Source organism: Hirundo rustica, chromosome 14 (genome assembly GCF_015227805.2).
Source record: "Hirundo rustica isolate bHirRus1 chromosome 14, bHirRus1.pri.v3, whole genome shotgun sequence".
NCBI lineage: Eukaryota > Metazoa > Chordata > Aves > Passeriformes > Hirundinidae > Hirundo > Hirundo rustica.
This window is the reverse complement of record NC_053463.1, coordinates 7,481,232-7,508,875: the sequence shown is the minus strand read 5'-3', so window position 1 is coordinate 7,508,875 and position 27,644 is coordinate 7,481,232. Positions and strand designations below refer to the sequence as shown.

Genomic DNA, 27,644 nt, shown 5'->3' with positions numbered 1-27,644 from the left:
ATCTGGGAAGGCAGCTGTTAATCCTCCCTTTAATATCAGAAACCCTTCATTAAATCCCATAGATCAAAGCAGCAGTTCAGTTTTACTTCCCATTCCCTGGGGTCACAGCAGACAGCTCTGCAAGGTGCCTGGAAACCTCATCAGTGTCTGCAAAAATACTCACATTGTCTCAAAAGAAGCACAGTGGAACTATTTTTCTCAAGCTTCTGTAATTAAACAACACCCCCTCCGCCCCCCCCAAATAAGTTTCAAAACACACTTGGTAGTAAAACCAAGTGCTGTTAATGTGTCCAAATGTTCCAGTTGTTCAGGAAGAAGCTGCTCCAATCAATTTCTAAAGGTTTTTTTCATTCATTTTTCATGCCAACACCTATGTTTCAGTTAACTGGAAGCTAAAGCGGTAACTGAAAATTCATGTTTTGAAAGAAGTAATCTATACATCAAGCACTGGTTACAAAAAACATTATACTTCAACAGAGGAAGAACCAACAAAAAATACAGTAAATACGACAGACTGCTCAAATCTTTTATGTATACATATTTATTTGTAATTTTACAGTGGCTTTAGTACTGTTTTACGATAACGTTTTTGGAAAGAAAAAAAAACAAACAAACAACCAAAAAGCTTCAGAACAAGGCTTTAACTAGAACCACAGAACTAGTTATTGACAGTTTTCCTTATGAAATTCTATTTTCCTAAAGAGTATCAGTCCAAAAAACCAACAAAGCGTGACTGCTGTCCAGTAAAAAAAAAACAAAAACAAACAAACCCAAGAAAACTTTCTAGTCATCCTGAAACCAAAGTCCAGCATCAGACAAAATAGCCACTGCATTGAGAGGAATATGTTCCTATTGCACAAGCATCGAGAATGAGATATGACAATCAAAGCCTAATTCCATAGGCAGAAGAGGCCACATGTATCTATAGTTAGACTTCAAAGCACATCTTTCTTCTGAAATTATAAACCAGACTATAACTAATGTTAAGGCCATAAAACCAGAACACTGTAACAAGTGATAGGGCTTGATGCTACTTTTGGTGACATTTGGTCAACAGAAGGTGGGAAAGAGGACCAAACATACAAAGGATTCTGAGGGGAGTTAAACTTGAAGGCATTCAAAAGAAATTCTCAAAGAACTACATTTTGCAGGGGGTTTGAGTCATTGGATAAAACTGGATTTCATAACTAATCACTCAATGAGCCTATTACACTGTTTAATAGCCCGTGTTCTGTAATACATTAAACAATATATTTTCTGGAATTTACATTTAATTTATACAAAAACAGTTAATTATTTCTGCTTGTTATTCCCTCTTTAAAATAGATGAAGATTTGTATAAGCTTTATAAATTACCTTAACAACCAAGTAAGGCTTCAATGTACTGAGTTAACTGCACACAGGTATCTCTAATTTGCTCTTAATTAGGCATCTCGATCACACTAAACTGCTAAAACCACCTGGGGGACCACGTTGTGATTTAAAGAAAGGGATAGTTAGGTATTGCTGCCCTAATTGTGTTCATTTGATTAGTGTATAAAACACCTGAAGGCAATGGCTCCAAAAGAAGCAGTAACTACCATGGAAGTTTAAACATTTTACTTTAGGAAAATCTGGGAATCTGGTGAAGCTGAAAATGCACATTAGTCAATTTATAAAGTTTGGCTTGCTACCAGTTAAGAAAATATAGGTATCAAAACCAGACAAATACAGTGCTAACCATCTGTTACATTTTCTTTTAAAAAATTAGCACCAATTTAAGCATCTGAATTAATAGAAAAGCTTGTGACACACTTGGATTTTCAAAAAAATGTTTCCCCCATTAGAACACAAGACAACAGCACATGCTCAGGGGTATAAGGAGCTTTGTGATCAGCAACAAACACAATCCCTGCTCCAGGCAGTGAGCACCAAATGCTCTTCAAATGAACCTGACTCCTTTCTCCTCTGCTTTTGTTATCCTAAGGAGCCTGTGGAGTGCTGAGCTACTGCCCAGCTGGGGAAAGAAACACAGGGAGCTGCTCAGGGACACCCCACAAATACCAGGGCTTTGGTATTTGGAGCATTGCAGAGCAGGGACAGTGTCTCCCCGTGACAGTCACAGAGCATCTGCTGCAGGGAGTCCCACAAAGCAGCTGTCCTGGCTGTCCTAGCACAGCACATACAACTTGATGATGCATAGCCAGGAGTTAAGAAAAGTTCATTTGTTTAAAAAAAGAATCCCAGTGCTCACAGTGAGCTGCCCTTGCTACAGGAACAGACATTGCTGGGTCTTTATCCAATAGATGGCCAGGTAGTCACATTGCCAATCAAGTCACCCCCTCAGAAGGTACTTCTCAAATCATCTCTTACCATGTGTTAAATTTCAGCCTCCAAAAGGTTTCTAATTTCTAATCTCTGAAAATAGGTTTAAAGAAACATGGTGATCAAATCTATCAGTCTAGCAAAGGCTACAACCAAAATTTAAGCACATTAAGCATGTTATGTCATTCCTTTTCACACCATATATGATTGTATTCATAAGAATCCTAAAGTGCTTCAAACCCAGCAATTAATAAAATTGATTTCTTTTGTGCAAAACTGCAAGCACCTTTAAAAAAAATAAGCAGCAGCATCAAGGAATAAACTTAAACAGTTAAATGTATTTTCTCTATTTTGTTTTGAATTCTTGGACCAAAATTATTTGCCATGTTTTCAGTAACAAATTGCAGAAGAGTGCATTTTATTAGTTTAATTTTATACTGGACTTGTTACACATATGTTTGAAATAGCGGACCCAGGAAATTTATATCCACAAAGCAACACTGTGAGATTGAAATCCAACTGAAATTTTAGCTGCAAAAATAATCATTTTATAAAACACAAACAGAAAAACATGGTTATGTCTCCATTTTCCTCCAAAGCTAGTATGAGAAAAGGTGGTTGACTTAAAACATGATTTTAGCTCCAGACATTATTTTAGCATGCAGAGCGGGCAAAAACCAAAACTGATTTGACAACTTGTGTAAGAAGCTTTTCGAACATCACTCATGTACCAAGACAATCTAAAATATGTAAAATAATGAGCCAGAATACACTTTTTTTGTCATATTTCAACACGTTAAAAAAAATAATTCAAGACACTCTGGAAAAGCAAAAGAAATCAGGAGATTCATTATAGAGCTCACGTCCAAATTCTGCATCTGGATGCAGGTGTCCCTGGCTCAAAATCAGTTTTGAGCAGGAATGACACAACACACATCCCAGGCAAGAACCTGGCTCCCAGTATATGGTCTCACTACGTTTAGCATCAAGCCCTGCTGGAATCCATGACACAGGTAGAAGAGGCAGAGAAATGCAGTTCAGCATTTACCCCAAACACTCTGTGCTGCTGCAAGGCTCAACCCACGCTCCCCAACCACCACAAAGGTTTGTCTGCACCTGGAGCTGTGACCTCCCAGCTGGAGGGTGGCCCCTGTGACAACACAAGGCTCACCCATCCAGTCCTTGGAGACTCTGTGCATCAGCTGTGTTTGGAATAGCTAAACCCTACTTCATTCATAAAATTATAATTTTAAGGAAAGCGATTTAGTATTTAAGGTCCTTCCTTTAAGAAAGAAAAATTAAACATATGGAATCGCTTTTTTTCTTTTAATTAATTTGGAATAAACACATACGCTCTGTTAGGATGTAAAAAAATACAAAACCTCAAGAGCCCTCTGGTTCCTAACAGCTTCTGAAACTCTCCAACCAACTAGTTAATTTCTAGTCAAGGTTGAGTTTTTCATTATTTTGACAAGAAAATGTAAGCCCTTGCTGGAAACGTTACAAAACTTCAAAGGCTGTTTGCAGACTGTAGTTTCCAGTCCTAAGACTAGTTTAGTTTGTATGATCCATGCAGACAAAGCCTTAATTTTGACATTCGTTTCTCATCTTTTTCCATAAAGACCTAGACTTGTCATATCACAGTATTTCCTCAAAGTATGCTTACAGGCTGCTTACCCAGATTGCAAAATGCCAAGCTTCTCTTTCTAAGGCTTGAGGAAAAATGCTATGAGCACAGATGAAATGAACTATTTAAAACATACTCCATTTCTGCAATGCCATTCAGCTACTCAGTGTTCAGATGTTTAACAAGTTTCTTGTAAAGTATCTATTGACAGCCAAAGATCCCTTTCTTTTTCAGGTGAGCAGTTAACATTACAGATTGTGTCTACGTTCACCACCATTTATTTTAGTCATAGTTCATAAATTGTCTATTTATGCTGCAGTAGTGTTAACACTATACAAAGTCTCTCAAAGGAAAGTAACATTCACGTTTACAAAACTGAGCTGTTTTCTTCATATATATGTTCGCACACACATATTCCTAATCTTTAAATACATATAAATATTTATAAAGGCCAAAGTGCAAAAAAAATGGTCAATTGCATCACTTTACAGACATAATTTTAGTATTAGGAATAAAAGTGATTATATTGCACACCACACTCTCCTAACTTTTAAACCCCTGTCAAGTTACATTGGATTTTGTTTTCCACCAGCGAGGAGGTTCTCGTGGCACTGATAACCGTGTCACAAACCCAGCACTGAATTCCCCCTGCAGTCAGGAGCAGTGGGATGGGGAGAAGCTGCATGCAGTGCATTGAGAGCCTCCACGCTGGTTCAGCCTGGGACCTGCAGCATGCACCTGGCTGGGTTTGGTGGGTATGGTCTGCGTATGTGCCCTCTGCAGATCCATATGCATTTGCACTATGGTTTTGAATTAAACTGGAGTCAAAGTCCACAATAATCACAGACATTTCATGCATGCTCTGAAGGTGTTCTGTAATTAAGCTTCAGTGTATGCCATAGCAAGAAGACATCAAAAAAATTAGGTATGAGACAGCTTTTCCTACAAGATTTACAAATAAACTCATTTAATCTCAAGGTTGGGGGTTCTTTTCTTGTTCCAAGAGTGTATGTTCAAGCTAACAGTATGCAGTAGGAGAAGGTCAGATACCAGTTCAAGTCCTGTCTTCATGACAGTTTTGTTCAAAAAATTAAAAGACAATTTGAATCACAAAAAAAATTTAGGTTGGAATAGACCTGGAGGTCATCTGGTCCAACCCTCCGTTGTGCTGAGCAGCCCAAGTCCAACAGAAAAAATTCAACTCCGCGAGTATTCAAATCACATGGGGAAAAAGAAATAAATCTTAAAGTCTTCTAAAGCAGAAACTGTTAAAATGAACACAGCACAGTGCAACTTCAGCTGAAAAATTTAAAAGTCTTAAAAAATGAAATTCAGCAGATGACTTTCATAATGAATCACTAATTGCTCATACAGTGAATAGGTGTCTTCAGCTACTTTAACATACACAAATAACATGGACTAAAAAAAGCAGAAGAACAGCAAAGTGTACTGTTCTGCTATATGGCGAATAAGTATTTTTAAATGTTTTTCCAGTGACAAGAATGCACTAAAAGCATCTCACATATACCGTCAGTATCCAAAGATAAAAGTAACTTATCCATTGGTTGAAAACCAAACAATAACAAAAAACACAAGCCCCAAATATTTTGCAATTCAATTAAACTGAATTTTAAAAATCAGAGATGCCAGAATACAATTCAAGTTAACATTAACTACTTTGGTAATTTTTTTTTTAATCTTCTGGGACACTAAAATCTTGGTATTTTTATCATAGCAAATTAAGCTATTAAAAAGGGCCAAAATCTTAATATAAAAGCAATGTTTGCATAAGGAGAAAGCGTTGCTTTTCGAATCATAAGGTCTGGAACAATGGACAATTGTGTTTTACAAGAGAAGTATGTCAGTAATGCAGTGGCTGTCTGGGTCAGTATATTTTACAGGTTCTATTTATATATTCAAGACAAGAGTATCTGATCAACAGCTAAATACAGTGCCCTTAAGAAAGTGGTGTTTTATCTCATCTTGTACACATCAATTACTCTTACAGTTCTATAGTTCAGTCACACACATGCACACATGAGATCCTTTAGCAAAATTTCACACCTGAGCAGTCCAAAGTGAACATGCACGAAGTCACAAGTGTATGTTATAAAGCAACTTAAGCCCTACTCTACTGCAAATGCATTTTCAAATTCAACAGATTGTGCAATGTAACAGGTAATTTTGTATTATCTGATTCTGAAAACTGTATTGATAAATCTGTATGGAAACAGCAAATAACGTCCTCCTCTTTTCTGACGCTGCATTTAGAAAATTTGTATTAAATCTGTTTTACTTCTCACTACCAATAGAGAGACTTTCCTAAGGTGAGAATAGAGCTAAGCTCTGTTAACTAAATGCTTAATTTACAAGTGACTCAGAACTACTGTACTTTTATTTCTTTAATTACTCACTAGATAGAGTGGACCCATTAAAAAAAATGGAAAATATTTATGCAGCTTTTTGAGTCTGCAAGTATCTCCAAGCCATCTCTCCTTTTATCAGAGTTTGCAGTGAATGAAGAGCATCACAGATAAAACTTCTTTTTCTGTTTACGTTTGTTAAAGGATGAGTATCAGGAGCTAGAAAATACAGAACATTTTAGTACGCTCTCCTCTTCTAACCAGGCACTGCTTCACAGAAAAGTCACTCATCCTTCCTCAAGATTTATTTAAGCCACTGTATCTTTCATCCACATTTAAAAGACTGAAAAAGTTAGAGACACTCAGTAAAATACAATACAAAGTAATGGATTTATGCTTTAAACTACACATTTATCTCTTCTACAAGAAGAGAGAATTGCTGAAAAGTGAAGATAGAAAGGGTTTGATTGAAAAAAATAGAAAAAAAAGTGCTGTGTGGAAGAAAAACTGCCCTTTAAACACAGTACTGAGAGCGTTCCACATGTGAGCTCACACTTACACACAACACTCTGGTCGTTAAATAAAGCAAACCGCCACAGTCACACAGTAAAACAAACTTCATAGGGACTATACATTCAAAAACCTACTAATGAGCAATACTGTACTCAAATGTAAACAACCACTGTGTCACAGAAGCCTGCCAGCTGGGACTGGAGATTGATGAACCCACTTAAGAGGAGTTATTGGCTAAAAGTCTATTATAACTGCTCACCTGAAATAGGCTGAAACAAAGAAAAGCCTATAATAGTGTCTAAATTGATTTTTTTTTTTTCTTTAGACATTGATTTGTTTCCATTCTACAACATTAAGCAGGCAATTTCATAACAACTGAGTAAAAAAAACAACAGGCATTACTTTAGCAGAACATGCAGAACATGGAGTTTTTCTACTTGGTTCCATTAACTTACAAGCAATTCAGGCCCAATGGAAACAAGAGTTCTTTTCCAAAGTCAAGTCTGCAATCATGGCTGATCATCGACATCCTTCGAGGGGTCCTGTCAAGGCATCCAGGCTGCTGTCTGTGTCTGAGGCCAATGTTTGCTCTGTTGACATGGATGAAATGTCATTGATAGATGATGACTGGGAAGGACTGGTGTTGCTATTCACTGCTGCATCTGTGCTAAGAAAACCAAACATAATAAAATCTGAGGCGAGACAATATTACAGTCACAAATAGACAAGCTTCTGGGCTGTGAGCAGCACTTTCTCCACAGAAATCCTTAGAAAATCAAGGAATTAATAAAAAAGGAGAAAAGCGAGCACTAAGGGGCCTAGCACTCAAAAGCCAGGGTGACCTTTTAAGTGATTTTTATTTTTCTCCCTCTCTGTGGAGGAAAGGAAGGAAAAAATAACAGTGCATAGTGTGAATAGTGACTTGAGTGTCAAGATATCTAACAGATATAGTTAACAGAAGACAGTACAATATTCTGATTACTGAGCTGTGAGAACAGCAGCAAACACAAGGATTCCATCATGGGCACAAAGAGTTAGCACTGTTAAGTATCCTGAGGGAGCCCTAATCAGTTTAACCCTGAGGAAAGGGGTCCATGCTGAGCCTCAGAACAGCACTCAGCACAGTTACCTGAGCACCAGGTGAGGTTACCTGGTGCCGATCATTCCATTTGATGACTGAGCCCTTTGGGGACAGGGCAGGTCAGGGCGTGGGACACACAAGACCAGTGAAGTTTTTCTACAAGTTCAGAAGGATTTAAAACAGAGCACATGGATCTCCAAAGGCAGATCAGTCTCACGAGTTCCAGACAAGAAAAGCTCTGCCTACCTGGATTATTGAGCAGATTTCTTCATTCACAGCACTACATGTGACAGTTACAGAACTACTGAAACAATGACTAACCTGAGGGCTGATCTTTTACCACACCATTCTTGTTCCTTTCTTCCCAATCCATTACTTCTTTGTATATTAATTCTTATGAGAAAACAGTGGGACAAAAGAAAAAAAGAGACAGAAAAAGCACTGTAAGACCACAGAGAATTTGTATACAATTCACATTTGTATCAAGGTACAAGGAAATGCTTAAAAGGGTCAGTCTGGAAGTAGAACTGTAGAGGTATTTATTTGCCCTCTTTCCAGCCCTATGGCACTGATAAGAGAATTATACAGATTTTCTCAAGCATCACAGAAGGACATTAGCACCTGTACCAAAATCAACATATCATATAAATAGCATAGCTGTCCACTTAAAAGTAACAAATATCCCACCACAAAATTTTATGTATACCTACAATGCACTAAAAAAAAAAAAATAAAAAAATAAAAAAATAAAAAAAATAAAAAAAAACACCACAGATTTGGATTCGAAATCTGATTTTATGTAAACCTCCTGGGAAATTTCACTTTGATAACAGAATTATACACAAATATTTATTCTTGAAGAAGCACCTCCATGGGTGTATTGAGGAAAGTCTGGATATTTTGAAGAAAGGTTAACAGTTAAAATATTGTATGAAAACCCTCATTTACTAATCAAGGACAAATTAGGATACAGTCACCTGAACAACACCTAGAAAAATCCAGAGCTGTAGCTTAAATCACAGAAGCTTGTCTCTGTACCCACAGTCTTAATGTACCTCAGACAGCAGTATCTAAATAGATTAAGGACTCTTCAATTCTGAGTAACAATGTTTACAAATGCATTCAATTACATTTAGCAGACCCATTTTATTTTTCCACCTTGCAGTAATCAAAGATGATTTGAAGCCTACCTGTGCAGGCATGCCCGACGGATAATGTATGTACAGATCAGCCAGAATCAATATCTGAAATTTATAAAGCTGTTCTACAAAAGCAAGCAGCTTTCAAAGTAGTCATAAAAGATGTCTATTACCCTTGGTCTTGTGATGGCAGATGTAAAAATTTTAACTGCCTCACCATTCAATGGTTTTGACTAAAGCTGTAAGGTGGAATTGATTTTAATACCAGAGTGCTGTTTATTCTTTTGTTTAAGTCAACAGTTAAATCTATTTGGTCAATAAATAAGCAATGAGATTAGAAGAAAAAAAAAATACACCAAAGGACTCTCCTGCTATTTAAGGTTTCTATAACAAATGAACTAGTAAATATTGTCAAGAGATATGGCTTAAATAATGCACACTGAGAAGAGGCATGTTTCTTTTTCAGAGAACTCTCTATCAAGGAAAAAACTATGCAGGTTACAAGCACTTAACAAAAAGAGAAGGAAAAAAAGAAAACTGCAGCACTTTGTTGAACAGACTTCAGAATGCTCCATGTATGTATGAGCATTCACACACGTAGGTATGTATTCACTCCACACACAACGTGTTTCCATCACTGATTTCTTTTCCTGTTGCCACAGGCAGCACTGCTTATTTGGAATAGTGAGTTCCAGTCTGTCCCACAATCCAGCACACCCTGCAAACACTCATTAATAACACAAGATACTGCAATAAATGTAATTTGTCATGCTCACTTCTTACCTTTCCATTCTTCAATTGCATGTTCTCTTTCTTCCAATTGTGCATCATAGATTTGAGGTGGAGGCTACAAAGAAAAGAAAAGTCTATAGTGCCTGCGAATTCTGGTTAACACGCCCAATCTTAACTAAAAAAGCTAAAAATCGCAACTTTTTTAGCATTTTTAACCTTCATTGCTAGCAGTTTATTCCCTAGATCTCAAAGACACATTCATTGTACAATTCTAGAATCTGCTTTTAAGTCCTGCCTCACACTGAAAGGCTGTTTAAAAGCATCAACCAAAATTAAATTCTTTATAAGGCTTTAGAGGGCCTTAGACCAAGTCCCTGTTTCAAAAAGCCCAGGATTGCCACCAAACAGGTACCTCTTTCTGTAAGTAAAATGAAATATTAACAACCACTTCCAAAATTATATCAACTCCCCACCAGCAGCTGTTCTTCAGGTGATTTTTCCCCTAATGTTCATCTGAAGGTTTCCTGTGTGACTCCTGTTAGCCAGTGAGTTCAAAGCATGCTCTTGACTAAAATTAAAGGTATTTTTACAGTTATTAAATTGGAATCTTAACAATTTATTTTAATTGCAAACTTACAGCTTCTGCTTCAGCTGGATCATACCAGACAGTAATATAAGGATGACGTAAGGCTTCATCTACAGAAATTCTCTTGTCTGGATCTACTACAAGCATTTTTGACAATAAATCTCTAGCTTGGCTGGCTAGAAAGTAAAGGTGAAAAGAACAGACATGTAAAAGAGCTGTAGAGTTTAATATCTGACTCAGGAAATAAATACTAGGAACAAAGAACTGCAAAGTTTCACTTCGGTTCTACAGAATATAATAAGGTGGTTTGTTGGTTTTGGGGTTTTTTTTTATTTTCTCAGTAATTATCTAAAGATAAAGTATAACCCACGTGCTGTATGCACTTAGAAAAAGATGATCAGCAAAAATCTCAATAAAAAAGTATTACTTTTGGAGAACATTAAGTGAGAGACATTATTCAATGGATTAAAATTAAGAGAATTAAACAGAACCCTGGGACAGGGGAAGAGTACATATTAAGTAACTACTACTATGATCTGAGAACTTGTCGTAAATGAAAGAAACAGAAGGCATGCAGCTTTTAATGTTGATACCTACTACAATAAATATTTTTATTAGGTTTTAAATTAACAAAACAGGAAAAAAGAGAGAAAAAAACCCGCCTTACTTTTTAACTTGTCACGATCAGATTCTGATGGAAATATCCAGTCTGGGAAGAGCTCTTCAAATTTAATACCGGGATATTTTGGCCTGTTTTCTACATAATTCCTCACGGTAGGCTGCAGTTTCTTCATGAAGTCTGCTGATGGTGTTCCTAATTGTTCAATAACTTTATTCCATTGATCAATATCTGCAGCGTATCTTTAGGAAAATCAGCTGAAGAATTTGAAGACTGCACTCTACAAAAATATCACTTGCAAAATCTGAGAAGTTAACAGAAACTTGAACAGAGGACACAAAGATGAACTGCACTGTAGCATCAGCAGTATTCTGAGCTGCCATGCAAAAAGCTACACTGACACAAAAAAAAGACTCAGATTTTGTATTCTGAAGGACAGGCTGGAAGTGCTGCACAATGCATTATGCTTAAGTATCTTTTCCTAATTATAATACTTTTTTAGAATCCAAAAGAAGCTTTATTTAGCAGTTGTATCCATAGCAAAACAACTCTAAGGTCAGAAAAGAAAGGCTGCTGTGGAATCTTCTGAAGTGCAATGTAACATCAGGATCACTGAAGATTCTTGAAGGTAGAGAAAAATACACAAAAAGCCCTAAAGCACAAATGCATCCCACCCAAAGGAAGGAATTTTGTACCTGTCTCGTAAGGAAATCCAACTCTGAGTTGGAGCATTTTGCAGGGGTGTAGTCAGATAGCTGAGGGCTTTTTTGGCTGGTGTTTAGGTGGGCTTGGCTTCTTTTCCTTTTACAACTTCAGAAAAGGTCCAGAGAAGTTCTGAACAGGAAATCCATATTCCAGAAGGTTCTTTAGCAGGTTCTTTTGTTTAAGTCTATCAATCATGGTAATACTCACAGATAATTCTGTTCTTATAATTTAAAATTTAAATATTTTATAAGTTTAGTATTTACAAGTCACAAATTGAAATTGGACCTCATGTTATCTCAGGACTGTCCCTTCTCCCTCTCTCAAGTGAAGGCACCATGATGTTACAGAGATACCAGAGCCTGCTCTGTACCAGGCCAGCTGGGAAAACAAAGCTCAGTTTATCACACTCAGGAGACACTGCATTAATATCCCTGATAATTAAGTCAACTCACATCTACACTTTCCAGTTTTCCCTGATAAAAAAGAATGTTCAATTCCAGCAGAGCCTATCCATTGACCTTGCAAACATTCATAGCTAAATTCACCATCTAGCACTTCAACCTATCCATTCTCATAGACTATGCAACTAAACAAATATGCTGTACTTTGAATTAAGATGTATTTAAAAAACACTGAGGTGCTTCTATTGCAGTTAGTGTGTCAAAAGTACAGTTATGAATGTATGTATAGTCACCGCTCCATGCTAAGACTTTAGACTTCTGATACAAAGATTGAAAATTTTATTTGCTTATTGAATGCACTCCAATAGAAAAGCTGTATTAAAATCAAAATTAAGAACTGAGTATTGTTAACTGTCATGCTAAAACAAAGCACAGACAAAGAGAAAATTAACATACATCAGGAAATTTTGTTCCTAGCTGAGAAACTGATTTGAGATCTCCACCAATCTAGATTCAAGAAGATGCTTTTCCTTTGAGTAATAACAGCCTGGTTAGTCAGAAAATCAAATTAAGAGTCTGGTTTATTGAGGCCTCAGAAGACTGCAGGGAAGGGCAGAAAATGTCCCATCAGAGGTAAAAATGGGCAAAAAAACAATATCTCAGTTTCAAAGCGCTTTACAGATGGTAAAAGTTGAAAAAAAAAAAATCTCAATATAGGATGGACTTAAAATAAGCCTCTTATCAGAAACCCAAGAGGGATTTCAGTATAAAGCAGGCAGAGTAAGCTCTGAGACTGACCTGGCAGCCTTGACACAAAGCCACTCTCCCCTTTCTAGAGAGTTCAGGGTCAGAGGGAACCAGGCATTTAATCCATGCCAAGTCTAGTGCCTTTTGGGACTCTGGAAGAAGAGAAGTTGAAAACAGAGTCCCACCAAGCATGACTTTTCCCAAGAAAGCACAAATACCCCTCGTGCTTTTTGCATTGGTCAGACAATGAGTTTCCTTCTCCATATGGGCAGAAAGAACATCAAAAACAAGTGGCTGCTGCCAAGCTTTTCCACTATTTCACCTTGGGTGTCTACATTCCCTGGATTTTCTCCATTTCTCATTTCCAACAGAGTAACTCAGGCCTCCCCAGCACAGCCAGGAGCAGGTTCTGTGCATCCATCACCCTGGCAATGCAGAGCATCTCATTCCACCCACAGCACTGCTGCAAGTATCCCAGAAATTCCCATCCACCACTGAGGCAAATACAAATTACTGAATCTAAGAGCAGGTTTCCTTGAAGATAGTCAAGGGCAAGCACTGGGCAATACGCTGAACTTGGCTCCCTCCTCCAAAAGCTCAAATAGTAAGACATTTTAAAATTTAATTTTAAAAAAGCCAACCAAACAAAAGAATCCATAAACACAATCAACACGAGGAAAGCTTCATGACCATGCACAGCAGCACTGCCCATAAAGCACCCTGCCAAGACAACCCTGCAGCTGAAGGTGACAACCTGACCCACGCAGTGATCACTCAGGAAAAGCCTCAACAACACAAACAGCTGTCAGTATCTCACATTGAAGAGAACTGAAACTCTTAGGAGAAGCAAAAATCCCTGTAAGCACAGATATGCACTTCTCTGTCAGGGGAGAAGACTCCTTGAAACACAGACTGGTAGAGCTTCAGTGGCCCTGAGAGAATCACAAATGGTAACTTGTATATTCAACAAGTAGGAACAAAATTTCTTTCATTTATTCATGAATAAATCAAAATAGCCCATGCTAACAACATGCAGGTGAAAGACACGTAACATCCATGAAGAATTGTGTTAGGTTGGTCTGAAGGCTTCAAAAGGTAAAATAATAAATATAGAAACGAAGAAAAAAGAAAAGAGACTTATTTAATGTTTAATCATTTTATATTAAATAATGTATGATCAACTGTTGAAGATTAGTGTCATGAAATTTAGCATTAAGACTGGAAATCCTCCTCTATAAGATACACAGGTATTTGTGAACAAGCACCTGATGTTTTAGTGGTGGTTGCTCCTTGCTGATGAGCAAAAATATTATATTGGCTTCAAAAACTTGGGAGCACAATTATGAAGACAGGCTGCTCAGAGAAGCTGTGACTGCCCCATGGAAGGGTTCAAGGCCAGGTTGGATGGGGTTTGAAGCAATCTGGGCTGGTGGAAGGTGTCCCTGCCCTTGGCAAGGGACAAGAACAAGGAACAAGATGGTTTTTAAGGCCCCTTCCAACCCAAACCGTTCTGAGATTATGGTTCTATGAAATCTTGGTAAAAACATTTTGGAGGGAGAAATGGAAAGATAATAATCTTATAGAAAAAGTACGTCCAAAATCAAATTTTCATAAAATGTGAAAAAAAAGGAATCTCCAGGAAGTTTTTCTTTTTATGGTAAATCGTAGTAATAAAAGATCTCATGCAGTGTGCTTGCCATTAGGCCACCTTTGCCCGGCAAGCGCTAATAAACAAGAAAAAAAAATCTGATTAAAACTCAAAAAACTGTGCAATTAAAAAAATCAGTCTATTGTTAAAACAAGTAATAAGCAAAATCCATGCATAGTTAAGAAGTAACTTCGTAGGCTTTTGCTTAAAACACTTATCTACAAAGAACAAGAATAAAAAAGCAGATTTTTTCTATTTTTCAAACCTAGCAGTATCTGTCTTTTAAACTACAAAAGCTCGTAACACGTTGGATTCAACCACTATAAATTACATGAAATGTAGTCTACTAAGAAAATAAAATGGAAAGCTCAACAATTTCGTTAATGACACTAATTTCAAAGAGTACAGTGGATCTAGTAAAACATATTATTGAAAATATTGTTTATGCTTTTATACAGATCTAAGTAATTGTGTTTCTGTTGGAAGTGGAACGGCATTCAAGGATGACTAGGGAAGGATACGATCAGTGCCTTGGAATATCACACAACCTTTCACCAATTCTCCCATGATGCACCCAACTGACCAGATATCAACTGAAAATAAAAGTGAAATGATCAAATTATGAAGTATCATGAACAAATGTGAGGAAAACAAACAAAACCATCTGCATCTACAGTAAAACACAACAATGTGGAAAACCAAACTGCTCACACGAATTTTCAATCATATCAACACCAACTGACTGTTCGTGAATTTTGTATTTTGTGAAACATAGTCAGTGTTTACACTTGTGAAATGACCATGAAGAAGGATACAATCTCTTCCTGGGAACAGGACTTTATGGAGGACCATTTCTGCCATAATGCACCCAACAGACCAGATATCCACTATCATATGTTAGGTGCAATAAGGACAAAAGATTAAAGAGATTTTTTTTTAAATACCACAATTATTTATTTGAAAGCTCACACTGTATTCCCACAGTCCTGCAGATAATTCATTTTTGTCCCAACCAGAACAATCTCTGCTGAAGTTCTGATCCACATCAGCACTCACTGCACAACAAGCTGCCTTCTGCTCTAAATAAAGTATTTTTTTTTTATTATCAAGAGCCCACCAAGGTCCCACAAGTTCCTTGTTTCACACAGCCAGAATTACAGATATACAAAACCACGGCATCCACAAGCCCTTGTGATAAAGCAAAGAGCACACAAGTCCAGTGCTAGCAAAAAGCAGCAGGTAAAACCCCCAATATAATGCAAGGACAACTTCCTTGGCAGCAATTTTGTTGGCTGAATGTTGAATATGTTACAGCTGTGTTGGTTTTAATACTGTAACACCCAGCCTCTTTGAGCACTATGCAGACTTAAGAGAATATAAAATATGGATTATGGTAGGGATCTGCAGCATAATTTAATAATCAGAGAGGAAAAAGGGGACACACTGTCAAAAGAAGATGTTTCAGACTAAAATTACAGGGATTAAAGGGTTTATTATTTATATATTGATCTTTTGGGTTGGGTTTTTCTTAATACCAACCAGCATCAGTGTCTCAACAGTTTTTTTGAGAATAAAAAACATGGCCAAAAAGATAACAGGTGAATATAAGATAAGATATAACTATAGCAGGGGAGAGGGAGCAGTTACTGATAAATGGAGAAAAGCACACAGAACACAAGATTATTATATTCTCAACAACAACAAAAAAAATTACACTGTAATAATTTTCATTTCCAATACCATGATTAGAATACTTTAATAACAAACTTCATGGGGGAAAACAGCCCTCATTCCTCTTTTTAAAGTAGTTATGTTCCAAGAGAGACATACTTTAGACAGAAGATTAAAGCATTACTCCAGTAACTTACCATTCTCTTTATATCCCATTCCCAGGATAACCTCTGGTGCTCTGTAATACCGTGTTACTACATATGGAGTCATCATGAAGTTCGTACATGCTGTTCTCGCCAGTCCAAAATCAAGGATTTTTAGCGTGCAATCTGATTTTACTACTATGTTGCTGGGTTTCAAATCCTAACAAGAAATTACTTCAGTTAAGGAAGGATTAACATACAGGATAATACCCACACCCCCCCCCCCCCCCCCCCCCCCCCAGTCAGGATAAGCAAAAATTTCACTTTACTAACGACTGCATTTTCTTGCCCTGGTGTGTGTGCTTATTTATACAACCCCCTCCCTTCCTCCCTGTTTCATAACAACTGTGTTCACAAAGAGTATTGTTAATGATCTACTACTACCTACTCTGTGGATGATACCAGCTGAGTGCAGATGCTTGATCCCACATAGCATTTGGTAAAGAAGATAAGACATTCTTTCATGATCCAATTCCATATGAATAACCTGGCACAAATTTGCATCCATCAGCTCCATAACCAAATATCTACAGCACAAAAAAGAAAGCATTAAGAAAACTCAAGTCTTACTTCTTATATGAGGTTTAAGCTTAGCATAAGAGATATTTAAGAAAAATCACCTCCTTTGCTAACAAAATGTCAAAAAGCCAATGATAAAACCCCCCCCATTCACGATCACTGTTACAAAGTAAAATTATCTACTCAAAAAGTCCTACTACTAAAAATGTTTAATATTCCATCAGAAAATATTAAAATTCCACTATTTTTATAAACATTAATACGGAGAATAATTCTATCTTTTTGCATCATGAAAAACTAAGACTGAGTGAAGTTGATGCAGAGATTGCATATATTGCAACATAAATGCTCTCTTTTACTGTATTTTACTCTAAAATTAAGAAAATTCAGATAATCACAGTGAAAACTAATAATCATAAAATAATTTTCAGTTGTCATCTACTTACCCTCTTCAGACATAAACACTCCCTCATTTACTCAAGCAGCCTATTCACAAACCACAACAGCACATTCACTGGAACCTAGGGACATCCCACCAACCAAATAGCCATGAATCCTTTCTAGAACCATTGATAATGCTTGAATAAAAAAGAAATATATTCAGTTCTAAACTGAGGCCAAAATACTGTTGTGTTGATGTGACTGGTACAGTAAAAAATTGCTCTCACATGATCCAGACCAAGTTATTATCCTGAGGTGATCCATGGAGCTGAACAACCATGCACACAAACCAGATGCATGTCAAAGCAAAGTATGGCAAACTGAAGAATAAAAGGTAAATACCCCCTTTTCACTGCCCACTTTAGCTTTCAGCTGCTCTTGATTTTCAAAGCGTGAAGTCTGTAGGATACTGGAAATCCATCTCTAGGACTCGGGCCAGTATTTGTCAGAGAAAGTGAAAAAAAAAATCTAATACTTACACATCCTGAAATTCTTCTAGTGACTTCTGTGGTGTAAATACATTTAATAAACTAATAATCTATAAAATAAAGACAAACATTAGAAGAAACTTCTGCATTAATTCACATAAAACTCCACTAGTGCAGAAGTTACGATGTAAAATAAAGTGCATACTGTTACTATATACACATTTTGAACATTACTTGGCTGCACTTAATTCACATATGCTGAAAAACTGCCAATTCAGAAATAGTTCCAAACTGCAGCATGTGTGCCAAGGGAACCAAGACAAAACAAAATAATTTGGGGGTTTTTTTAAGTTATATGACACCTCCTGTCTCCCTCCCCAGTGTCTGAAATATATCCCATTTTCCCCCATAAATAATAATCTCTTATTTTAAATCACATGCTGTGCAAGGAATTTTAACCAAGGCTGTCCAACACCACGTGCACAGAGGTGCCCCACGCCATCCCATTAAACTTAGACTATGATGTACTATTTCCAGAACTGCTAAAATTGCTGTATTGCCATCTTTAATAACCACCTTGCTTTTATTCTGCTACATCTGGGCCTCACCAAAAGCTTACTCAAAAAGCAACCCTGTAAGGCTAATTGACTGCAGGAAGTTTGAGATGACTGCACAACTTCAACAACCAGCAATGTTTCTCGTTCATGCTACCACCAGCACCCAGCAGTCACATGAACCTGATATTCTTGTATTTGAACGATGAAGTATTGACATCAAGGCTCACTTCAGAGAGTTTAAAGATTTCAAAATTCACAAGTATTGTCCATAGCATTTCACTTTTGTAGTCAGTGCTGCAACTCTGAAAACCTCACCAGTTAAAGACTGTATTTAATGAAAATCTTGCCTAAGCTCAGAAGATCTAAATACAGTGAAGTTACAATGGTCAAACCCACAAACTATTCCAGGGCCAAACAGGCTTTTGCTGCACATGGCTTAAAAAGGGCAAATGCAACAGAGCAAGCCCTGGTCTCTAACACTGACACTGATGGCAGCCCTGTACCAACAACACAGCAAAAACCTCCTCCCCTTGGTACCTCAGACCCCAAGCAGCTCACCCAAAAACTGAGCTATACATTCTGGAGAACTGCACTGCCCACGGCAAATCCTTCTAGCCTCTCACTACTTCCATTCCTATGGTTACTAACAGCACGTGAGAGAGCAAATCCCAAGCTTTTTTGATAACTGAGAGTAACGAGAGGAACACAAAGCCCGACTCACATTTTTGTGATTGACGCACTTTAAAAGAACGAGCTCTCTGTAGGCCCTTTTGGCGTGGGTTTGGTTCTGAAAAGGACGACTCAGCTTCTTCACAGCCACATTGATTCCCAGCACTGTATCAAACGCAGCACTAGAAGTGTTCAAAGACAAACAAGTTGAAGTCTGCTTGAGGGAGAGGAGGGGGCAAAAGGGAGGCAGGAAAGAAATCGAGATGTAAAACAATGTATATCCACTAACCTGTTGGTACTACACCTAATTTAATTCAGAGAAGAGAGACCGTTTAAAAACTACACAACCTTCAATAAATATAAGTAAGTCAAACGAAGCACTGACATTCAGAGGTCTTCCTGCTCTCCTTTTTGTCTTTACACCGAAACTGCTGACTCAAGACTCACACCCAAAATTGCAAGATCTGAAAATATTTTAGAGTTGTTTAAAATCAAGAAGCACTGCAGCTGCCTGCAGTATATTTGGAATATTTTTTAGACATTTTTGCTGACTGACAATCGTTTAGTATTTGCAGCAGAAATTTCTCTGCTAAAGGAGACTTACAACGTCTCCACAATCCCTTCTGCAGGGATCAATATTCTCCTGTACATGGATAGTTTGCAATGATAAAAAAATGTAGCACTTAGCAGAAAATTACATTCATCATCTGCTTCTGGGTGGAAAAAAATGCACTAAATTAAGAAATAAGGAAAAACTCAGACTGAAGGGAGGAATACAAGAGTTTAAAAGTGACCACGACCATTAAATTTACCCTGTTTTTCATTTGTTCCTTCCCTCTGCAGTTTGAGGTCAAAGTTTAAACTTCCTCTAATAGTTGTAAGAATCTAAAGGTAAAGTATCAGTATAAACAAAACAAGACTGAAGTGGGAATAGTCCTCATTAGTAACACAGACTATTTGGCAAAATATACGTGAATTCCTAGCACATGCTACTCAGGAGTTCCAATCTTTAAACAGTTTCAGTTTTAAATAAGGATTCCCACATTACTCTGTGTCCATTTAAAGTTACTTTCATAGGGTAGGAAAGAATTCTCATTCACAATTTTTCCAAGCACATTTAAGCTCTTTGTGAGCTCCTTTCCTCTCTCATCAAGTTATATGTGACACCAGACTGAAAAGGGCCATCACACTACAGTATTCTAACAAAAGGTACAGCTTTCCTGTGAAAACAATACTCAAATTATATCAAGTGTCCTAGCATAAAGTCACTGCTGTTCCCCCTGGAAAAAGGCACCACCACCACAAAGCAGGGCTCACCCAGGAGATGTGTTTTCTTGGGACACGCTTCCAATTTGAACCAATGTGCCACTTACACTAAAGCCTTGTTAGTATTTATTTCAGCTAAGTTCTGTGAAATGCACAAGTTATCACTGGATGTTACAATCAGTCTCTGATTTAAAGCCTTTCTGCCTGTGCAAAAGGAAACACAGAGTGGGAGGAAAGCCACTGACCAGACAGTTGGAGAAATTATTTTCCTCCCAAACATGAAAGCACTAATATTTCAGTATTCAAGGACAAGAAAGGAAAAAAAGAGATTATCAGGAAGTTAACAACAAAAGTAATTTTGATTCAGTCCTAAATAGATTACCAGACTTCAGATGTATTAATACTTAGGAACAAAGAAGTGTAGTAAGTTAAATACATGTGCTTTGCACATAAAACACAAAAAGTATATCCGGTTTCTGTCCTAACCTTTGTCCAGTGTGAGCTAGAAATATCCTCTACATGACAACTGAGTTACTTTTTCATCTTCCTCCAGCTCTCATTTACCATTTTTCCTAAGTATATATATTTAAAACTACTTATTTTCCTACATTTTAATAGCAAAGTTAAAACTACATGGAGCAATACCAACGGAGTTTCCCATCAACATCATGAGAAAAAAAGTGCAAATTTAGACCTCTCCTAACTAAAGTGACACAGGTGGTATTAAAAATTTCTCACTGAAGAAAAGAAATCCAGACAGAAAACTCAAGAAAAACTTTTCCTACACAGGATGATAAAAAACCCATCACATCTGTGTGTTACCCTAATGACAATTTTTTCAGCCTAACATAGCAGGATAGCACTCATCTTACACTGAGCTTTCCACATTTTACTTCCTATGTTTTTGTATCTTTCCCTTGCATACAGATTTTAGGAGAAACTAAGACGTTGCACCTTGTTCAACTTGAGCTATTTCACAGGAAGACGAAAATTTATGCAATGTTTCACTCTGTTGTTCCATAAATCCAGCAGATTCAAAACAAGTCAATAAATCAAACCCTTCCTTCTTCCTCCCAACATGTTGACCTTAACACTACCTACACTTCATTCTGAAGCAGAGATCCAGTCAAGGTAATTTGGCTTAAAAATGCTCTGTTTCTAATGAAAGGAGAAACACATTCAAGCAGCCCAAATTCCTGCAGGCCATCTAAACCAACTCTGAGAACACCAACTCCTGGAAAATGTCAGTACTATGCTAAATCTTTCCCAAATCCTAGTGACCAAGATCTAGGCCCCCCCCAACACTCAACCCACTGAAGAAGAATGAAATATGGTTTTCTCATTTTGATTGTTTGTCACTTATCAACAGGGCAAGAGGGGTAACTAAAAATGTTAAAATAAAGGCTTGGTCTCACGGAAATGCACTCTTTCCCTGCTTATATAACTGATTATGGTTATGGAAAGGCCAAGAAGACATGGGCAGGTGCTGTTAAGGACCTGTTCACAGTACATGAGTCATCACACTTATTCTGCAGATTTTCTAGATGAAGACAAACTGCAGGCTGGATTCAGAGCACGAACAGCCCACCATGTGTTGTGATGAAGTTAGTATCACAGAGTTCCTGAGTACATCTGTTTGCTTCCCTGTTCATGGAATGAAAACCCACATCAATAAACATTTCTGCTGTTACCAAGTTAAGTTTTGCCCAACAAAATGCGGGCTGGCACTGAGCTGTGCAGAACGGATTGCTGCAGTCTAAAAAACATTTGAAAGTGTTTACCTTTAGCTGGCCCAGAGGTGTGGTGCCATACAAGAGACTAAGGTTCAGGATCAGCCTAAGGACTCCCATGTCCTGGGCCAGTGGAGGCTGGACACAAAGCTGGGGTGACACACCAAGGGAGAGCCGGCCAGCCCAGCCCCTCACACAGCATCCCTTTCTGGTTAATCCATGGAGTGACAATGACACTGATTTGCCTCATCCTGCCAGTTAATGGCAAGGCACTGCATTGATGGCTCCTAGAAATGGACAGGAGTGATTGGGAATAAAAGAGGGGGAAGAAAGGGGGCCATGATGAAGAAACGAGTAAAACCCAGAATCTCTCACCATTGTCATACCTTACACTGCAATATCACAACTACAAGGGCAATGGGAGAACTAGAAACAGAAACATAAAGTAGTTACTGAGAAAGGAAAAAATTTGTTGGCCATTCTAATTTATGCAAGTATCCAAATAATAATTTTCCCTAAAAACAGAACAAAAAAAAATAGGTTTGCCCATGAACCATAGCAAGCAATTGGTTTAGAATTTATTTAGTCCATAACCCTGTAACAAGAGAATTTATTATCAGTGTTTTATGTTCTGGTATCTCTATCAGAAATACATGCAAACTCTGCTTTGTATTTATAGCTTTTCATATTTAAATAAAGTATTTATTACTCACCAAACAATGCCCTGTGCCCCTGATCCTATGGGCTTCAATTGCTGGTAACGTTTTAGCACAGTAAATGTTGAATCTGCAACTTGAACACTGTAAAACTGACTATCACATTTACTGTCAGTCATGGTGTAGTGTCATGTAGTTTTCTCTCTCAGGGACCTGGCAAAGTTTTCAAGATCTTCAGGAAAAAGAAAGAAAACAAATGTTCAATATCTCACTAATTTCAAGCAGACAAGATGAGAAATATTATACATATTTTAATACATATGAATTTTTCAACAGCACACCATTAAACAAACATTCTTTCAGTTTTGTGCATTACCACTGCTAATGAAAAATACTTGCAGACAGACAGTAATTACAGCTTTAAGGGAATGCATGGTCCTACTCCAACGCCTGAAACAAAAAGCATCTAAGTAAACAACTCTAAAAACAAAACCATGCAAATGCATCTCTTTACTCCTTGAAGGCTACTCCATAACTTAAAACTACTGCTATATGCTAGGACTCTCCTAATTTCTCTATTACAGAAAAAAAAAATCCCAAAAAATTATGTTATTCAAACACAGAGAACACAGATAAAAGTGACAGACATCCACGGAGTCCATGGACAGAAGGAAACATGGTTATACTGAAAGACTTGATTGAAACAGCCAAACAAGTTTAAAACAAAACCGCCCCCAAATCCCTGTGGCTACTTCAATTTCTCAAACATCCCCTTGAGCCCTGTTCACTAGGAAATTTCAAGGAGGGCTCTGCCTTCTCACCTCTGCCAGGCAACCCTTCCCTGATCCAGACCTATGGCAACGTATTCTTCTTCCCACTTTATACACTCAACAACACCCTACAGTATCAGTCAGTGTCCTTGTAGTACTACAGAATAAGACTTTTGTGCTACAGTTTAGAAGAGATTTTCCTGCCACAAGAGAGAGTAAGTTAAATTCATCTGTCAAGAATGAATTAGAGCTAAGTAACTACATCAGAGAGCACAGTAATGGACTCAACCTCTTTAGCTCTTCAGTGCTACAGTAAGGAGAGCACAGACCAACAGTTTTCCTGGGTGTCCATCCCTTTCCAAACCTTACAAGAAAATTACCTCAGTAATTACTGAAGAGCTCTCTAACATACTCTCCCCTTCATAATTTTGCATTCACTATGACAGATAGTGCCATTAGAGCCCAGAGTGATTTGCACAGGCAAATCACTTGAAACTTGTTCCTTAAAACAGGAAATGCAAGCAGCCCCTTCCCCCAGAGCAGCTGTGCTCTGTGCTGTCTGCTTTGGTTCCAGAAAGAACAGCTCGTCTCTCTCTTCACTGGCACCGCTGAATATCTGTGAGCCAACACAAAACAGAAAAGCCTCAAGAGCAACCCAGACACCCACCCTAGAAGGGCACAAAGCCACACAAATAATTTTTAGTTGCTTCAAGAATTAGAATTTGGATTTCTCTCTTCCTCAGTGCATGTAGGAGGGAGCAGCATCTTTTCCATGTTTTAAGTCAGCAGACGAACTCAAGGAATCTGCAGTGAAACAGGTGGAAGACCTCGAAGCCCTAGTAAAGAGTTTAAACCAAACTGTAATAGTCTTAAGAGATTCTCAAGAAATGTCTAGAGTCCCTTTTACCCTCTGGTTTCTCAAAATCTATGCAGCTTTTTAAAAGGCAGACATTCAACTGGGTCATCTCCAGCAGCAATTTAGACAGCCAGTTTACTTGACATTTCCTCTTAGAAGCTTTAGAAAAAATGTCGGCTACCAACTTTCTGCCTCTGTCACAGGGAGGAGAAGAAAGAAAACGTTATCTCCTACACAATTAACATTAGAGGCAGCCAAATGCAGTTCCACAGCCAGCTAGCACTAATGTGAGACCAAAAGATGCTTCAAGGGCAGCTCCCAGACTCTCCTAGTACATCCCTCTCTCCTTTCCAACCCTTTTCATTATGCCAAAGCTATGCACTCTGAGGTACCAAGTGTTTTGATGAACAGTGTTTTGTTCCTGAGCAGCTATGGTATTTTCACTGAATCTTCTATATTGGAAGAAAGGAAGAGCTGGAAGGTCAAGATCCTGCCTCTGCAAGGACTTAGAGACAAACCCAAAAAAAGTACAGGTTTTGCATAAACTGCTTATCAAGTAACAGGATATCAACTTGTTAGCTACACATGAACTATGCTGAACCTCATCAGTAGTTAATGAAACACCCCTCTGTAACAGGGATAAAGAAATATGGGAAAATGAAATTATCCTGATCCTGAAAAACTCCTCCCTTTTAGAGTCGTTGTCTACATGAAGCCAAAAAACACTTAGAGATGAAGATAAGCTCTTTAGAAAAGCCCCAAAGAGAGACATGGGGCATCAGAACACACGTTTTATGTATTTCAATGCACCTGCAATTCTGTGTGCAAAGCACCTCTCCATGACTCCTGACTTCCACTCAGGCTTCAAGCTGCTTGAATGCATCAGGACATACATTACTTCAGACATACACATAAATGTAAAACTAGGTGCCATGGGATTGTAGCTGTTCACAAGACTTCAGACAATCCATTCTGGGGGCAAGAGCCCCCAAATAAAAATAGATTTCCTGTTGTGCAAGTAAGAATTATAACTGTCAAATAAGTTTCTTAGTACTTACCTGTTATTCTCCTACTAGAAAAATAACCAACACACCAAACCTGCCAGTAGCAAGCTTATACATAATTCCAGTGAGAAATCTTCAGAAGACAACAGCAACTGCACTATAGAATACATCCTGCATTAAACAGTCACCCCCCTAAAATACATTTATTAAAATGGCAACTTATTATTAACCAGATCTGTTCTCTGGATATCTTCAAGTCAAAAGCTTATGAAACAGGCTGGGGACACATTCCCAGGGTTGTTTTGGTTACAGAAATGTTATTACTGACAACGAAATACAAGAACAAGGTGAAGCCTGGCTTGAATTTTAAGCCTTAAGCTAAAATCTAGTGCTGACAATATTAGCAGTGAAAGTGTATATATATAAACACATGCATTTATGAAAATACGTGGGAATTCCATGCAGAAAATCTCCCCCTATTCTCTCATTCACCTTTGCAAAAGCATTTCTAATTCAGGTGTGCCCTCTTAAGAATTATCATCCAATAGTGTCAAGGGCTTTTTTTTTTTTTTTTAGTCTTTACAGCAGTATTTATTAAAAGATAAGATTCCAACTACAAAATCACAGTGAGTTACGCCTCACTCCTCTACTCGTAACCTTTAGAACGAAAGCGTAACAAAGCACTAGCTGAGTAATGCCGAAGGATGACAGCAGTTTAGAGGTAGTTTGCAATGGAAATTCTTGGAAAGTAGTCCTTTTTCTTTAAGCAGCCCACATTACTACTGCCCAAAGGAAGATTTCACCACTACCTGTTATAGTATCATTCAGCTGTTACACACAGACACAAACACTGAAAGGATCTGAGAACTCTGCCAGAGCCAGCTGGTGCAAAGAGAGAAAAAGTTTAAACATACATGTGCTGTAAGCAATTTCGCTGTTTATGCAGGAACCTAGCAAAACGCGCCTTGTCACATCTCTCTTAAAACTTGTGCTAAGAAATCGCTTGGGCTCCGGAGAGCCCGGCTCGCCGCGGCCGCACCGCGCGGGACCCTGCCGGGACGGGGCTCTGCGGGCCGAGCGCGGGCCGGCCGCACACGGGCACCGGCGGAGCCGGCACGGAGCGAGAGGGGAGCAGGACGAGCGGAGGCGGCTCTCGCGGGGCCAGCACTGCGGCACGGGCAGGGCCAGCGGCTCGGCCAGAGGAGGAAGGGCCCGGCCTTGCCGCTCCCCCGCGTCCCTCCGGCGCGGCCGGGCCCGGGCAGCGGCCCGCGAGGCGACCCGGCTCTGCCCACGCCGCGGGACGAGCGGAACGCTCCGTCCGGCCCGGGGCTCGTCCCGCCCCGGTTCCAGCCCCGCCGCCCCAGCACGCCCCTCGCGGCCGCCCCCTCACCTGGGTCGGACGCGGCGGGACCGGCCGCGGCCACCGCCTCCCGCTGCCCCAGCCACAATGGCCTCCCGGCGCTCCGCACGGCCCGCCCCTGACTGACAGCCGCCCCCGCCAATCGCAGTCCCCGTCGGGGGAGCGCAGCCCATCGGGCTCGGGGGCGGGACCTGCTGGCCGCTATATAAGGGAGGGCGCCGAAGGCCCGCAGTGACGGGGCAGTGCTTCTCCCGCCCCCTGTCAGTGTATGACGCCATCGTGTCACGATAGTCGTGATGTCATCGCATGACGTCAAGCCACCACGGGAATTATGTCATTGCCTGACGTCAGCCTGTCACGACAGTCGTGATGTCACCTCACGGCGGTACCGTGTCACGGCCGGCTGTGGCACCAATCCTGCTGTGGGCTCCCCACAGCTCCAGCAGGCCGGGAGAAGCCCCGGGTGACACAAACACCTGCCCTGGACAAGAAGCCCCCAGAGTGGCACGGTGACATCACACGGTGGCAGCCTGTCACCACGTCACTGCACACCACAGCAGGCCCTGACCCGCTGCTTCTGCCGTAGCCCCTGGAGAACGAACTTCCCGCAGCTTTTCCAGAGGGATGGCTCGGAAGCAAAGGGATTTATTCCCTCCCTGAGCTATTTTCAACTCAAAAAATCATAAGCCTTCTATCCATTACATACCCCCTGCCTTGACATGAGGACTGCTTGTTTTTAAAACAGGTGCAGCCTAAAAATAAACTCAATTTTCCACCTCTCCTAGGACTGATGAGTGCTTTCATTTACGTTCTCACAGATTATTTTAGAAAAACACACCTGTAATTTTTTTTTAATAAATCAATTAAATGCCATATATAGACTAGATTACATCAATATGCTCTGATAGTTCCACTTTTTAATATGAAGAGAATACTAATTCTAGATAGAGCGTAAAAGGGACCTTTTCATCACTTACCAAAACATGTTAGATACAGAGTTACATATTCTTGGCATTTAGGTCCGATTAGTACTGTATTTTTCATTATGA

General features: G+C 39.0%; 1 protein-coding gene across 4 annotated transcripts; it reads right to left on the bottom strand.

Annotated features, from left to right (window-relative positions):
• Positions 1–523: 523 nt before the first annotated feature.
• MAPK9 (mitogen-activated protein kinase 9) lies at positions 524–26,717 on the bottom strand. Of its 4 annotated transcripts, none has more exons than XM_040077876.1 (12): positions 26,626–26,717; positions 22,663–22,837; positions 19,006–19,135; positions 17,779–17,837; positions 16,728–16,866; positions 16,334–16,499; positions 15,281–15,352; positions 11,013–11,195; positions 10,397–10,521; positions 9,811–9,874; positions 8,210–8,281; positions 524–7,469 (listed from the first exon to the last, which is right to left on the bottom strand). In XM_040077876.1, exons 2-12 carry the CDS (start codon positions 22,782–22,784, stop codon positions 7,327–7,329), a joined length of 1,275 nt encoding a protein of 424 aa, XP_039933810.1. In that variant the 5' UTR covers positions 22,785–22,837; positions 26,626–26,717; the 3' UTR covers positions 524–7,326. The 4 variants fall into 4 exon arrangements, with proteins under 4 accessions (XP_039933810.1, XP_039933811.1, XP_039933809.1 ...); XM_040077877.1 differs by lacking the exon at positions 15,281–15,352 and adding an exon at positions 14,987–15,058 and having other exon boundaries at positions 524–7,474; XM_040077875.1 differs by lacking the exon at positions 15,281–15,352 and adding an exon at positions 14,987–15,058.
• Positions 26,718–27,644: the final 927 nt, after the last annotated feature.